This window comes from Pomacea canaliculata, linkage group LG3, assembly GCF_003073045.1.
Source record: "Pomacea canaliculata isolate SZHN2017 linkage group LG3, ASM307304v1, whole genome shotgun sequence".
Lineage (NCBI taxonomy): Eukaryota > Metazoa > Mollusca > Gastropoda > Architaenioglossa > Ampullariidae > Pomacea > Pomacea canaliculata.
The window spans coordinates 53,243-69,558 of record NC_037592.1 but is presented as its reverse complement, the minus strand read 5'-3'; the positions used below and the strand labels follow the sequence as shown (position 1 = coordinate 69,558).

The 16,316-nt window shown below is 38.0% G+C and overlaps 1 protein-coding gene across 1 annotated transcript in view; it reads right to left on the bottom strand.

Moving 5' to 3' along the window:
• Positions 1 to 1,965: 1,965 nt before the first annotated feature.
• Positions 1,966 to 16,316, bottom strand: part of LOC112560171 (nuclear pore membrane glycoprotein 210-like) — a 63,195-nt gene continuing 48,844 nt past the window's right edge. The window contains exons 33-41 of the mRNA XM_025231803.1: positions 15,356 to 15,488; positions 13,929 to 14,062; positions 10,789 to 10,909; positions 9,423 to 9,578; positions 8,394 to 8,647; positions 7,596 to 7,803; positions 5,829 to 5,954; positions 4,234 to 4,353; positions 1,966 to 3,969 (exon numbers count right to left, since the gene is read on the bottom strand). Of these exons, the coding sequence (XP_025087588.1) occupies positions 3,848 to 3,969; positions 4,234 to 4,353; positions 5,829 to 5,954; positions 7,596 to 7,803; positions 8,394 to 8,647; positions 9,423 to 9,578; positions 10,789 to 10,909; positions 13,929 to 14,062; positions 15,356 to 15,488 (1,374 nt within the window). The 3' untranslated portion in view covers positions 1,966 to 3,847. The remainder of the gene's footprint in view (positions 3,970 to 4,233; positions 4,354 to 5,828; positions 5,955 to 7,595; positions 7,804 to 8,393; positions 8,648 to 9,422; positions 9,579 to 10,788; positions 10,910 to 13,928; positions 14,063 to 15,355; positions 15,489 to 16,316) is intronic.

Genomic DNA, 16,316 nt, shown 5'->3' with positions numbered 1-16,316 from the left:
AGCCTCTGAAAATAAACTGAAAAGCATAGTGCCATCTTCTACTTCCATCATTCCCCCTGGAGTTAACATCTTTATCTTGCAGACTGTCTGGAATCTTGGTGTTATTATCAACACATTACTATTTATTGAATCCTACATCAATGCAGGAAGTAATTTTTCTTAAGCTTCGCAGGATCAATCATATCCAACCCGTCAGAAAGAAAGTGAAATGATAGGATTAGAAGGTAAAGCTTTGACTAGATACACAATGCACAGTATCAATCGCTATGATTCTGCTATCTGCCCTCTGTCCTGTACCCATCTGGGACTCGTCGTCATCTCGGACTGGGACTCGTCGTCATTGTAAGTTGTTGACCTTTGCACTGACTTCTTTGGCTGTTGACGATGGGGTCAGCAAACTTTCATCAAGAATGTAATTAACCAACCTTGCATGGTAGAAGGTCTTCAATTTTTTTATGATGCCCATGTCCATTGGCTGCACCAAAGCTGCGGTCCTGGGAGGTAGAAATTCCATTTGAATGTTCTTCAAGCGATCTGATCAATTGTTGAGAAAGAGCAATACTTCTCTCGACTGGCGTTGAAGCTCTCTATCCCAATCCTTCAGCCCTTCTTTAAAAAGTTCAGAGATCATCCATGCATTTCTGTTCCCACTATACACAACCGGTAAACTGTCCATTATAAGTCCTTTAAAGAAGCGAGGCGTGGTGCTCTTTGCTATAAGCAGCAGGTTTTTCTTGTCCGTTCCTGACATGTTTGAGCAGCACAAGACAGTTGTACTATGGCTTTTGTGGAGCCAGAGAGTGAACTTGTTTGTAGCTTAAGGAACCCTCCAATGTAGCACAATAATACAGCCCAGTGTCATCGGCATTGTAGATGTCATCTACTGGAAATTTCATAAGAAGCTTGGGCAGTTTTGTTAATTTCCATGCTTCAGCATTTTCTCTCTCAGCATGTGCTTTATATGTCATGTCTACATCTCCATCGAGACAACCAAACGTTTGTAGCCTTGATCTTGCTGATAAACTGTTTTAGAGGCATGAAAAAGATGTTGAACTTTGCTGTTAACTTCATGACATACATCTGGCACTCTGAGTTTAAATGTTTTAAAGTCACAAAAGGTGGCCTGGAATGATGTTGATTTCATGACATATATCTTCAGCACTAGCTCATGAAAGGTGGCATAGAAAGATTTTTTCCCCTCTTGATGTTATTATGACATACCTCTTGCACACTAGCTGTTTAAAAGTCATTGAAGATTCCATTATAAAATATTGCATCTTTCGGTTCACTTCATGACATACATCATGCACTCTGGCTCTTTATTCTGTATATTCATAGCACATAATTCTGTACGCCTGAATACAAAACGTAACTCCGCCTGGAAACCCCCTGGGTCCCAAGCCCGGATGAAAGACAAGGGTTGGGAGTGGGGCTTACAACCCCACCCTGTAAAACAACCCCTGCCATAGAAACTGCACATGCAACACGAGCACCAGAGCCTGGACGGGATGATCCCTGTGACCGCGTTGGCGAAGGGCAGCTGGCATGACATGGAAACAACTGGAAAGGGACGCCCAGAACAGGATCCGATGGTGTGGTATAGTTGTGGCCCTATGCTCCACGGGGGTGAAAAGGAATAGGAAGAATAATAAAAAACGTAGTATTTATTGCAGACATTCTAGACCCCTACTACAAATGGGATGTCTACAAGACCTGCGTGTAGGCCAGATCTATCGTTATGTTCAAAGCTTGCTGGTCAGGGTTTTTTGAAAACTGTTATGTTTGAGTTATGCTGGATCTCAATGTATGGCAGTACTAGGAGGCAAATGATCTGAGAATTCATTTCTTGTGCACCTGAAAAGGCACTGGCCACATTGTTTATTTGACTCATTTCTGATTTGTGTCTATTCTGTAGTGTAAGATTTAACTTTCTCCTTTTACTCTTGTGACAGTCAGCACATACACTTTTTTTAAAAATAAAAATTCATTTAATAGACACTCGAGCATTACACATATGTAAACATTTTGCCTTCTTTCTCACCAGAATATAAACAGTTCAACAGCAAATAAAAACAAAAAATACAATCTGAACAGTTCGCAGTCTCTCTTTTCTTGTGCTGGAGCTACTAACCTGATGATGGGACTGTAACTTGCATCTTTAAAAGAGGACTTGCTGTTTGTATGTCTGTGAAACAGGTCAATCATTTTGTTTGTCAAATTTTTTCATGATATATTTATTTCTTAAATTCATTCCATCGCGGAGCAATGTTTGAAAAATATTAGCTTTAACTTGGACATGCTGTTCAAGTTTTAAAAAATGTCTCAATTTCTAGCAAAACACTTAAGAATATCTAGACTTCGTTTTAATAAAAATCAAATGACCACATCTACTTTGTTCCAAAACATGTTGGTACATACAAGTACTTGTGATAAACACAAAAATCTAAGTGTGCACACCCAAAACAAATCGCATTTCACGATTGTCTGAGAATGGACTTTGCCACAAAAGTAATGGGAAAACTGGCGACTAGTGACAGGAAAAGGAGCTAATTTTGTCCTACAAACCTGCTTTAGTGAGAAATTGGAGTTGAAAAATGTATCCTGCAGAGTTAAAGTGTCAGGGTTAAGACTGGTGCTCGCTGGTTGAAGGTTCTAGTGCATTTACTTGCTTATTTAATAATAATACTAATAATGATTTAAATATATAACACCTTTCCAAAACTTTGCTCAGAGCACATTACATAAATCATATGTAGACTAAATCATCAACAGTTATGCACCCACATTTTTATATAACATACTCGCTCACTTCTACAAAATACACTCGCACACAAAGTAAATTACAGACACGTTAGGCACGCTGATGGTTAGGACAGGGTCACAGTAAACTTGCTGTTTTGAAAAGATGTGTCAAGTTCAGACTAAAAGGAGGTAAGAGAATCAGAGTGACAGGTTCCAAGTTGATGGGGCTTGGCAGGAGAAAGACCTCTGTCCATACATCTTTGTCTTAGGTAATGGAACTTGCAGAAGCTTGGTGTTGTTCATATATTAAAATTCAGCAGAAATTTGTTAACTAATAGCATAAAGGCCTTGTGTTTATCCTTAAAACAAACTCCATCAAAGTAAAGAATGGTTGGTGATTTATGCAGTGCCAACAATAAAGAAATCAATACATATAATAAACATGGAACAATTTTTTTAATGCAGTACATACTTCCATATGATCAATCCCTGTGCACAAATTACTCAATACAACACACATCCCAACACTAATCCATGGGATTTTTAGGTGAAGGCATTTTCCACTGATTGCGAGTCTTAACTACTGCTTCCTCAGTCCCATCCAATTTTAAGTGTCAAAAAATATGCATGAAAGTGGCTGTAGTTCTGAAAAATATTCTCTTATTTTCAAAAGAATTTAAACACTTTGAACAATTTCAATTCTTTTTAAAGGATAAAACCTATTGTGTCTCAAGTGTTCTGCACATCTGAAACCATTCCATAGCCATAAAAATGTGATACAATGGCCATATTAAATAACTTACTGCAGATGCTACTAATGCCACTGTGTATAGACACAGCAACTATTCACACACATGCACAGGGTCTCCAGTACTATGCACTTTTATTCGCTGAATTATCGCAACATTATTCCTTTTCATTGGGCGCATTCTCCCACAAAGCTCTGTAGCATATAACACATAATCACCTTCTTTTACAAATCTTTTGCCTTCACTACCTCACAGGTCAATTTTAATCTGAATTTCTGATGGCAGTCATTATTTAAACATTTTCTCCAATCAATAAATTGTTTAGAAGTATACTGGTTTTGTACATGTCTGTTGCATCAAGATTTGGCAAATGAGGAGTGTGGTGATCGCTGATGCAAAGAAAAGCTGGTATCCTGCTGAGCTGGACTTACTGACCACAGGCGTGAAGGTGTGGTTGGTGAAGTGAAGGCTGGAGACCCTAAAACCAAATGATTTCTGCATTAATCAAACTTCCTTTAGATTCTCGTGTTCAAAGCATTTTAATAAATGATACTTTAGTTCACACACTTTTTTTTGGTAAATATGGTATGCATTCCTTACATTTCACAGGTCTCCTCTCTATGGTCACCTAAGAGAAACACCTTTTTCATTTTGTTCAAGACAGGAATTTTTTTTTTCACAGTTTGCATATATTTCTTTAAAAGTACATATGCTACTAATTCTGTACCCTCATCTAATATACCTGGAGAAGAGCGTGGCTGGAGATATGGGTGCTGAGGGGATGGCTGCACTGAAGTCTGATTCAGGAAGATATTGGATGTTGCAGCCATCTTGTAGCGTGGGCCAACAACAGCATGGTAGCCTGTTGTTAAAAACCAACATATATTCTCATGGCAGCCTGTTTTTAACAATATATATTCTCATGACATACATCTTATCAACCTTCTTACCACATTACGCAGCACTTGTTCTCATGCTAGCTCACTACTGACCCCGTCATGCAGCACTATCCTTCAGGGTATCTGACTAGACATGACACTCTGTGCCCTATACCTATACCAGTAGCCATATAACCAATCTCATCACTAACCTTCAGGGTGTCTGACTAACCCTATGACACTGTGCACTATAGTTATATCAGTTGGTAGTAATAATAATAAATGCAAAATTTGTAAAGCGCTTACTCACACTCCTAAGGAACATGTTCTTAGCACCTAAAAGCAAGAACGAAACATGGACAGCATACGAGGGACAGGAACACAAACAAATAACACATAAACTAAGAAAGAATAAACAACAGTACTAAAACAGAATAAAACAAAATACAGAAAAATGCAAAGAGGAACCAAATAACAAGAAAAAAGAGTATCATGATATTGGACTAGCATTATGGGAAAGGTTGTCAGGAATAATGTTTACAGAAGAGTTGTGTTTTCAGTGCACGTGTAAAGGATTCAATAGTGGGTAGGTGGTGGGTATGGAAAGGGAGAGAGTTCCATTGTTTGGCTGCACAATAACTAAAAATAACTAAAAATTCTGTGGCCATATGTTGTTGTTGTTGTGTTGACAGGAAGAATAGAAGACGATCATCAGATGAGGAGTGGAATTGTCTAGCTGGGATGTAAGGGAAGAGCATATAGCCAATCTCAGATAGGACATATGACCATATTTCAAGCATTCAAATCTATTGTCATTATCGTTTTGTGATTGCCTACAGAAAACAAAAAGTAAAGACTTTCTGGGATAATTAAACATGAGAGCAATTGTGGTGTTCTTGAGTTTCCTTATACTGTTAGCTGATTTTGCTGTATGGCCCAGTGGCAACTAACATGGGTAGATAACCCTATCTGACATGACTAGATAATCTCATGTGATATGGCTGGTTTACTTGCATCCAATGTACTCTTTTTTCCAATGTTATGTGGCCTATTACCATCTTCTATGGCTACAGGTCACAATGGAACCTGTATGTATAAATATCTCAATGGTCCTTTTCATACGACTTTGTATGCACTTGAATGAATTACCATGGGAAGTTACATACTATGTTGTTTCAAGATTCAAATCTACAGTTGCCTTTTATCAGGTTTATTGAAGTGGAAAGAAAGTTTTTAAAATGGCTGCAGTTTACAGGTGACACGAAGTCTTGCCATGAGCTATGATTTGTGCAAGCAAACTGCAAAAGTGTGGCAGAAAAGTCTTTCTCCTCAGTCTTATGCAAAGTGAATGCAAAAATTCACAAGGGTCAAATAAAGTGTATCTAATGCACATAAAACATGTTAATCAAAATTTCCATGGATATGTTACTGCCTAGTCGGAAAAATAAAAGCTACTCACCTACAAGAACAGCTGCAGCTGTGGCCAGGATGACAAAAAATAGGACAATGCCAGGCTGGCTGTTGTGAAGAACAGTCTGAAGCAACTGGCCCCAACCTACTTTTTCTTGCTTGAGTGAACTTGATCCTGTGTGACACAACACACACACAAAATGAAGATCAATTTTTCTGTGGGGGAGACACAATATCATGGCCTAAGGCACAAAGCCAACCCAACACACACCAGCATGTTTTGTTCTTCTGTATATTATTATTATATCTATAGCTTTTATGGTCAGATAAGTTAGGCCTCTCATAGCAAAACCATTTGACATCACCTCTACACAGCTACACTTGTCTGATCTTGACACCGCCTCTATGGTCTATTGTGTTCCCGTAAGGAACATTTCTAGGGATCACATCTAAAGCAGTGATTATTAACAGATGATCAACTGTATCAACCACATAGTTCTTCACTTTTTAAGCTAATGTAGATGTCTTTACGCACATTCTTCCTTATATCCATGATGAAGGCATTTTGAGAAGACGGTGAACAATTCCTCAAACCAAAGTGAACATTTAGTGGACCAAAATAACTTAATAACTTTCACTTTAAAGGCTAATTGTCTACATATGCTGCAGTGTGGGACAGTCAGAACTTCCAGAGAGTGCTTGTGTAACCTGTGACCCAGACGCAAATTTATTAACACTGAAGTCTGACCACAGACGTGTAGAGGTGGACTGCTGTCTGCCTGCCGAGACCAACATTTAGCCTCTTGTGAAGTTCTCTGCTGCTAGTCTCGGTAAGCCTAAACAATGAATGTGACTAAACCAGAAGCTTTGTACACACCAGCCTCCTTCTAGTAGTTAACTGGAAAAAATCGTCTGCAAGCAGTCCAGTAGTACAAGTTCGTGGTCTGACTGCACTCAAACGGTGGTGTTCTGATCATTTTAGGAAAATTCCAGTTCTGTTTGTTAACCAAGAAAAGATCCATAACTCTATGCAGAAATGGCCTAGCATGTGGTTTCAGTTGAATCGCAAATATTTGGTCTTTCCATATGCCACAATCCAGTTCTGTAAAACAACTGAATGCACTTTGTCTCAAATGTTGCCCATTTTTTTGCTAATATTGAGTGGAAAGGGATATTTCTGGATTCTGAATCACAGGGCGATTAGGAAGCAAGGTGAACTGTCATAATGTTAACTCAAAATACTCAGAAACGCTCTAAACTGCACTGCCCCGTCTTACCTTAACATAGTTTGTACTGCAAACAAGAGATTGTTTTATGGTATGTGCCACAGTTTAACTCACTTTCTGCTGAATACTTTCAGCTTGCTTGCCAATGTTTAACTATGGCAAACAAGAGTTTTTCTTTCATTTTACTAGCCAGTGGCAGATGTTTAAATATCCTAAGTAACAAATCCATACGGTCACTAAATTGTTTATGCACCATGAGGTAACGGTCCTATAGATTAGCAGCAGAAGGAGGCAGGGTTTGTATATGACACAACGCACTAAAGTTCAACCTTCTCCTTCAATAGTCTTTTTCCTTTCCTAATAAATGTGCCAGCTAAAGCCATGTGCACTTGCCACCAGGCTACAGTTTCTCCCTCTACAGTTACACATCCTCTACAACTGTGCACTACAACTTTTTCCAGCATAAATCAAACACCTCCTCTACACGTTTGCACTAAGATTTCTGCAATATGCATTTACAACTGTTTATTCACACTCTTTATTAATTACTTATTTACACTACTCCACTCTTTGAGCAGACTCATGCTCACTTTCTGATTTTTGGCCCTGCTGCAGTTGAATGGAGACTGGGAGACGGTGGTGCTGGGACGTGATGGTACAGCTGATGTCAACAAATAGTTCAAGGTGATCATTATCCCCTGTGACTGAGTCTCTCAGGCGTACTGTTATAATTACAAGCTTGCCCTGGTTCTCAGGCTCTGCACTCAAAACCTCCAACCTAGGGTCACTTGCTACCACCTGTAACATGAGTGCAAGTGTTTGTCAACAGGTAGTTGCTTCCTGGCTTGCTATCTGTAAAAGCAACAAGTTCTTGACATAAGCTAAAAGAGTTCCAAAGAATAGTGTTGTTGCCAGACATGACTAAAATGGGAATTCAACTCTCAGGAGAGAAAATCCAAAAAAGCAGACAGAGCAAACAGAGAAAAAACATGTATATTGCAAAATGGAGCTTCAAAGAGGGATTGTATACAAATTAAAACATCGCTGTTTAATTTATGAAACATGGGACTGGTCAGCATAAAGCATGAAGCACCTAAGAAAGAAACTAGACTGTGACGGTCAATGTATTGTTATTGTTGCAAATATGTTTTGAATATGTAATTGTCTCCTCCTGTGAACACATGAAAATTCGCCAAAAAAAAAAAAAAAACAAAAAAACCCACCAAAAAAACCAAACAAACAGAAAGAAACAATAAAGAATAAAACAGCATGAACTAAATCCTTTTACAAAAACCCAATTTATTCATTCCTACAAAATTTATTCATTCCTACACCCTGTACTGAGTACTTCTCTCTTATGAAGGACCCCAAAAGAAGAGACATTTCACCTGTAGACTGTGGGCCACCTGAGGTACACAGCTCAAGTGTATGTCCCCACGTGGGGAGGTTGTTGTAAGGTGCAACTCAGAGGTGTGCACATGGAAGGCAGGAACAAATGGTAAAGTGATGCTGTCTGATAGCATCTCCTCCTGCTCCTCCTCTTGAGCTACTCTCACCTCCATCTTAGCAGATGACATCACAAAAGATAGCTGCTGCAGGACTTGCAAGGATCCAACAGAATGAATCAAACATCCATGCTCGCCTAGAAGACATCAAAAAAAGAAATCTGCTTAATTGGATAACATTATTTTTGTTGAAGTCTTGGCTAAACATGCTCAAAACAAGTGACAAAATTACATTACCACAATCAAAATGCTTTCACGTCAATTGCAGACAAATATTTGATTTCAAGATGTGGCTGTTTTCAGGAAGTTTCAAAATTTTGATGGATAAAGACTACTGCCAAAGAAAGAACTCTATACACTTCAAAAGGGAATCTATTCTTGATAGAGTTACATGGATAGAATATATTTACTGTTGAATTCAAAAAAGGTGAAAAAGAAGCAATCATGTATTATTCTAGTTTTTCAGCAGAGATCAGACTCAAATACTCCAGCAGGGAATTATTTGACGATACAAATGATGAACAGAAGAGCATAATAGCAATCACTTTTAATCTAAAAGCTGATTGTGTAAATGGTGACTTGCTCAACCTGACTGGGTTGTATGCTTAGGTCTAAAGTTTAGTTTGGTCAGATCTGAAGAACAGCTATAGGTTGGACATATATCTCCCAAGGCAACATTGTTTTCATTGAACATAAGTAATAAGGTGAATACCAGATTTAAGGTTAATGATAGGTTTTTATCTAGAAAAATTATTGTCTAAAAGTATGTTCATTATGATAAATTTACTGTTTAAGTTATGATTTATTTTTTTGTAAAATGTGACATCCTTAGTGAGCAGATAGCTTCTTAGTTATAGTGTAAACACAGAGTTGAAATCCTTTAAATAAGGTGAGTTAACAACTTCCACTTACCTGTCTGTAAATTAATTACAGGTTCTACAGAAAAAACCTCACTGACTCTAATGTTTCCTGGGAGATCAGTGAGCTGTAGATTACAGAAGAATGTCACTACTGGTGCTCCATAACCAGATCTGACTCCCTCCTTGACACTGCTGTGACAACTGAATCCTGTAAACATAGCATATACATGACAGTGCTGCAATAAGTGAATGCTTTCAACACACAATCTCATATCACACACAAATGTTGCTGCTATGGCAAAGCTTTTACAAATTTCCCATATCACATACACCTCATTTCTGGGTCTACAAAATAAAGCTATGAAAGGTTTAATAAAAATTAGTTTCTACTCTGTAAGATCTGTTATTGACTAACTTATCAATAGTTTAAGTTGCCAAAATTCATAATCTTCTAATCCTCAATTAGTTTGATTGTTGGCAATAATCTGTGGATCTGGTAACACTTGTTAACAATAAGGAACCCTTAGTTTAGGATTCCTTAATGTTGTTCTTTATAAGCTTTTGATACCATATATATCATTTTTCTTTTTTTAGCTTTGTCTAGCTGAATTGTACCAACTGAAATTAGAAGGGGTAATTTGGTTACAAGTGGGGTCAGTAGTGTAGTAGTATTAGAGTTCAGATGATCACAGAAACTGACATCGCAAGAGACAATGGCGTCAACTGTTACTGAGGCATGTAATGAGGACATTGGAAAAAAGGCAGATGTTTAAAGATAACATGAAAACTAGATCAAAATAAAGCTTACTGATACAAGTGGTATACACAATGAGTTGGGGGAGCTTGGGTATCATTATCAAGACTGGATATATACAAAGCACCTAGAAACTGGTTCATAAGGCTAGATAGAATCATAGCACCAAGAAACTTTTTCTCAGACAATGTGCTTTTATGTCAAATAAAACTGAAATTTGTAACCGATGGAACAAGAGTATGTTACCATAGTAGCATTTGTAGGAGAAAGATTAAATTATCCCATAGATGAGAGTAGGATTCTCCACAGGCAACCAGATTTTCTCTAATTTGTCTTTTTCAATAAGAAATGATTATGTGCTGCATTGAACACAGTAGCCCTATTATCATAACACATATTCTAATATGGATCATGTACTGCATTGTACACAGAAGCCATATCATCCTACTATTAACCAAAATTTTATCAGGGAAAATATTTCAGAAATTTCAGTTCTTACATGAATTTTAAATCAAATTTGTATCTGAAATAACCATTTGAATTAACAGTCTGATGCAAAAGCTGTGACTCAAACCCTAAACCTGTCTTAATAAAACATCTGTACCTAAGGCTGTTCAACATTTCTGTTTTGTACAGCACTTGTGCCACATAAAGATTCATTCACCTGTTAGAGTGCCCTCTGCTGAGAAGACAACTGGAATGAAGAGTTGATCTGTATTAGGACTATTTGTCACAAATTTTACCAAAGGCTGCAACTTGACTTTCTCTGCTGAAACCACTGTTACCTGTAGATGATGTAAAATTATAGAAATTTGACAAAAGGACATTTTTCTGTGGTCCCATTAGTAAAATATAAAGCATGCTGAACAACTATAATTCTTATTACATTACACCAGGTTATAGCTAGAAGCTGCTCTCTGCATGTGTGTATGCATGCATACATGGGAGCACACACGAACATAAACAAAAATTTGGGTTTAAATACTTCAAAAGACATCCTGGCAAGTGTGGAAAGGGAAAACCAGCTTGTCCAGAAATCTCTGCATCCACGATGTTTATAGGGTTAGCTAGGAAGTCAGAAAACATTTCCACTGAAGGTACTGAAAAGTCCATTTTGTACTCTATGTATGCTAATTGGGAGCCAGCAAAGTGACTCAAGTGCTCAGTGGAGAAAGCATAATGCTATGACCTCAGATAGTTACATTCACATTTGTTTTGAAGTGTACACGTTGGTTTACCAACAGAAAGGATTGGTGTGATTTCGGGTGCTTGTCTTTGTATATGTTCCTGCTGTGTTTTAATTTCTTTGCGGGCATCTGCCCTGATTATTTTTCTGAACTGCTTTTCCCTTATGTCCCAGCTACACAACTCTGCTCCTAGCCTGATGATCGTCTCTTTACTCTTCCTGCCACCAGAACAACAACATATGGCCACAGGACTTTTAGTTATTGTGCAGCCAAACAATGGAACTCTCTCCCTTTCCATACCTACCACCTACCCACTATTGAATCCTTTAAACATGCGCTGAAAACGCAACCCTTCTGTAAACATGACTCCTAACCTTTCCCATATTGCTAGTCCTTTGTCACACCCTTCCTTTTGCAATATCATGTTACTCTCAGCTCTTGTTCTTGTTATTTGGTTCCTCTTTGTGTTCTCTTTATTTTATTCTTCGTTTAGTACAGTTGTTTGTTATTTCTTAGTTCATATGTTATTTGTTTGTTTGTGTTCCTGTCCCTTGTATGCTGTCCATGTTTCGTTCTTGTTCTTAAGCGCTAAGAGCATGCTCCTTAGGAGTGTGAGTATGCACTTTTCAAATTTTGAATTTTTTATTATTATTATCTGGATAGACACAGCAGCATTGGGTTTTTTAATAAGCCCTTTCTTCTATTTTCTTCTTAGCTTCTATCTTGAAGTGCATCAAATAAATCAGAAGGGGTATTATGGTCACAAGTGGGGTTAGGTAGTATATACAATGTGTGGCTTGAGCATGGGTATCATCATCAAGGCTGGATACAAAAAATACCAGCACATATCCCAGATGGTGTGAACGTGTCTATGCAATTTGAACAGTTCACCATGGTGGTACAATGAAGATTTTTATGGTTTACTGACCACGCAGTGCTGCAGTCAGAAAACGAGAAATTTCTTCTAGGTGTGCTCTGCTTGTGTTTGTGTGGTTAACTTTCGACTGCGATTTCCACAGCATACAGAGATCTTTACCTTGCAACCCATCATGTAGAACAAAGTTCTGTTGCTTGTACTTTCAATATTGATATACATTTGTAATGAGAAGCAACCTGCTGTTTTGGACATCATCAAGCACAATGATGTCATGAGAGCAAAATGATATCATGAGCTTTTCTTGACACTGATTCCTCTGATCACACAAGGAAACAAAGAATATATAGAGTATGTTGTCGTTCTTTTGCAGTCAAGTGAGTTCAGCACTTTTCACTTTGGATTTTCAGATCTTTACTGAAATGTTTACTTGGAGTATACAAAACAGGCTTGTCTGCCTGAATAATGGTGCATGGAATAATGGAATAGGACCTTGGTTCTATTTTGATGGTTTTTGGAACAAGAGGTGATAACTAAGAAGGACAGATGGGGACATTCGCATTGCAGTGTTAGATGTGAAATTCTTGGAACATTGCAAGACAAACTGTAAAAGCATTTGCCAAGCATGTTTTTATTAGTTAAGAATGAAAGTCAGAGGTTTGAAGACAATCAGATGTAGTTCTGACCATAAATGATGCCAACTAGTGATTCACAAGTGTTTCTTCACTGATTCGATGGGCAGCTTCCTAAAAACCAAAGTTTTCAGGTTCCAGAAGAAGTATTGTTGCAAAGCTGAAATGTTAGAGAAGGAACCACCAAATGATGCCCAGTCTTGTGACAGCAGAGTATCCTCAGTTGGGAGTGATTTTTTTAATGTGCGTGTTTCATGTTCTCAGATAGGAATATTAGCGTTGTTTGTGTAGACCACATACTGGCTCTAAACTAATAGGTATATTATCTCAATGACCCAAAATGCAAAAGGGATAACTGTCTCAGCTGGGATAAAATTGGAACTGTATGGCAAACTTTGACAGACATTTATGCTGTCTTTGAACATGGAGATGTATAATGGTACTTTGAAAGGCTGAATGCTGATAGCTTGCATGTTCAGAAGTTTATCAGTTTGAATTATGATACTCACTTTTTGCATGTTGGATGGTAATGAATAAATAAGTTTATGGAGCATTCTTATATGCTATAGAGTTATCTTATGTGGCAGCATACCTGCCAGCTCTAATGATTGATTGGTTTAAAAGTTTGACTCTGTGTAACATGCCTTCTCTGGCAGTAGCTATTGCGCTGTAAAATTTGTTAAGCTTAGTGATAACTTCAGATGGCAACTGGTTGTAGCTGGTGAGAGATGTGTTTGTGTTCTCACATAAAGTCCTTGGCCCAGCACAGCAAAATACACACGACATGGGTAGCCTAAGGCAATCGTGTTCTTTGTTGAAAGAATGTGCAACTATCCAGTGTATAAGTGTTGAGGAACCATTTGTTGTGACAGCAAGCTTTTACTGTAGTTGCTGGAGTAGTCAAGAGTGCAATTAGCCAAAGACAATGGGTCAATTACGACACTTCCGTCCATCCCACGTGTCTGTTTACCAAAATCACAACCTTGTACACATACCTCTCTGTTGGTAACAATGTCAGGTGAGACCTGCAATGAAAAAAAAATAATTGTCCCAAAACTACAGCACGCACACACAGAGGCAAACCCTCGGTGATGAAGTACTGTACACATACCTCTGTATTGGTAACAATGTCAGGTGAGATCTGGTATGAAAGAGATGACTGCCCTACGGCCACAGCATGTGCCTCTCCTGTCTGGGAGTCTACTTGCAGAGCTCTGCTACTGCTTTTCCATCCACCTTTGACACCTACATAACCACACACAAAGACAGCTGGACACCTACATATTGATGGGAGCCAATGATGACTGTTAATCATACTTGAATAAATGAACTTGACAAAAACACACACAAAGATAGCATTAAGCACTGATAATCCTAAGAGATGTAGAATAAAATCTCTGTAGCCATTCTGATACCCTACAAAATGTTCCCAAGAGCTGTATTTTCTTTATCAGGTAATTTGTGTTAGACTCCATGATAAAAGGATGAGCAAGCATTACTATGATCAAGCTACTCTTCCTCACTAAATAGGTGTTCGACAATGTAATTATACAAAATTTCCTGCTAATTTTTTTAATCTGCATTTTTCTAATATTCTGCAATTGATCATAGATCCAGCTGTTAAATTTATATCAATTCTAAGACTAAATTATCAGACAATTCAAGATCTTATATTTCAGCTAAAACTTTCATGCAGTTGCATACTTAATACAGTGGAACCTCGGTTAGCGAATGCCTCGGATAGCGAATATTTTGGATGACAAACAAAAATTTTGTTAAAAATTTGTCTCAGATAACGAACAAAATTTTGGATAACGAACAGCCATGTGAACCACACGTGACTGACCAGCATGTCATCATTCACGCTTGAGACACAGTTACGATCGGTTGTTCCTTATCTGTGCGCATCTTTCTTATTTTTAGTCATTTTTGTGCTTTATTTTAATAAGATAATCCACAATCATGGCTCCAAAGAAAAGTCTGGAGAAAAGTCTGGAGAAAAGTCTTTCCCTAACAGTGCGATAGGTAATAGGAGCCTAAACATGTTCAATGATAATGTGATGTATTACGGAAGTTTTACAAAAAAGGCAGAAGCAACAGACACTGGACAAGTTTTTTCCTTGAATGTCAAAGCGACAGAAAAGGGAAGTCACCCCCGATTTTACAGTGTCATGTGCTCATGGAGGGGGATTGCAAGCAGTAATACCACCCCTTCCTCTCCACACCTCCATCCACACAGGGAAACAAGTTTTCTTATGTTTAAATGCTTTCGTTAATGTTTTTATGTTTATTTAACTCCATTTGTATTGCATTATAACTGTTCTCATTAAAACAAATACCTATATAGCCTGTAACTTTCAAATATTCGTGAGTCAACGGGGGCTTGGAACCAATGAACCTTTATTTCTTATGGAAAAAATTGTTTCGGATAACGAACATTTCGGATAAAGAACAACTTTCCAGAACAGATTGTGTTCGTTAACCGAGGTTCCATTGTAGTGTCAAAAAGCAGGTTAAAGATCTCAGTTAATGACTTACCTTTGTTCTCATCAAAAGGTGTGGAGAAGCAGATGACTGAGCCCCTCGCCAAGACTGGATTGGGTGGTGATATAACACTCACTACAGGTACACTTACAAAATCAGAAATCCAGGGGTTGTCTTTATCCCATACCTGCACAAAATAAAAAGGAGTAAACAATAAAAAACAACCTTTACATACCAAACCTCTAGAACAGGGGTGGGCAAAGTACTGTCTGCAGGCTGGATGTGGCCTATGGATGTCTTAGGACTGGTCCATCTGCCAATGTGTGAAGAGCACTTGTTTTCAATTTTTTAAAAAAAATTTTAAAAAAAAATTTAGCCTAGGTTAATTGATTGAAATTTAATTTATCAAGTAAATCAGCCGTAGAAATTGGCAGTCCGTAACATTCTAACACAGGGGTGGGCAAAGTCTCAAAATTCTAAACTATGCGGTGGTTGCTTGATTGTATTTTACACAGTTCCAGCAACTAAGGCTGTATCACGGCGACATAAGTAATCTTGCCTTAAAATGTTTAGGGGCAAATCGCATAAGTGATATAACCACAAAAACTTAATAAAAGGCAACACGAAAAGCAAGAATCATGCAAAAAAAAAAAAAGAATAAAGTGTAAAAAAAGAGTGCTGCAGCCCAAAAGGCTACCAACTAATCAAAACCCCAAAACCAAAAACTATCAGAACATAAAAAGCTTAAATCTTATAACAGAGCCCTATCCTTCTTAAAAATGTAATAATAGCTGCCAATGGGATGGACTCAAACAAGGAAAACAAAAAGTCTGTTGTAAAAAAACTGCTGGCAGATACTCTGGACTTCAGGACAAGTAATTAAAATATCTACTATGCTAAAATTTCCTTGACACTATGGACAAATTGGTGGTGATTCTCCTAAAAGGTGCGATTGTGTGGCAAAGGTGCGTCCTAAACGTGGTCTTGCAAAAACTACCTCCTCCTGCCGCACGGG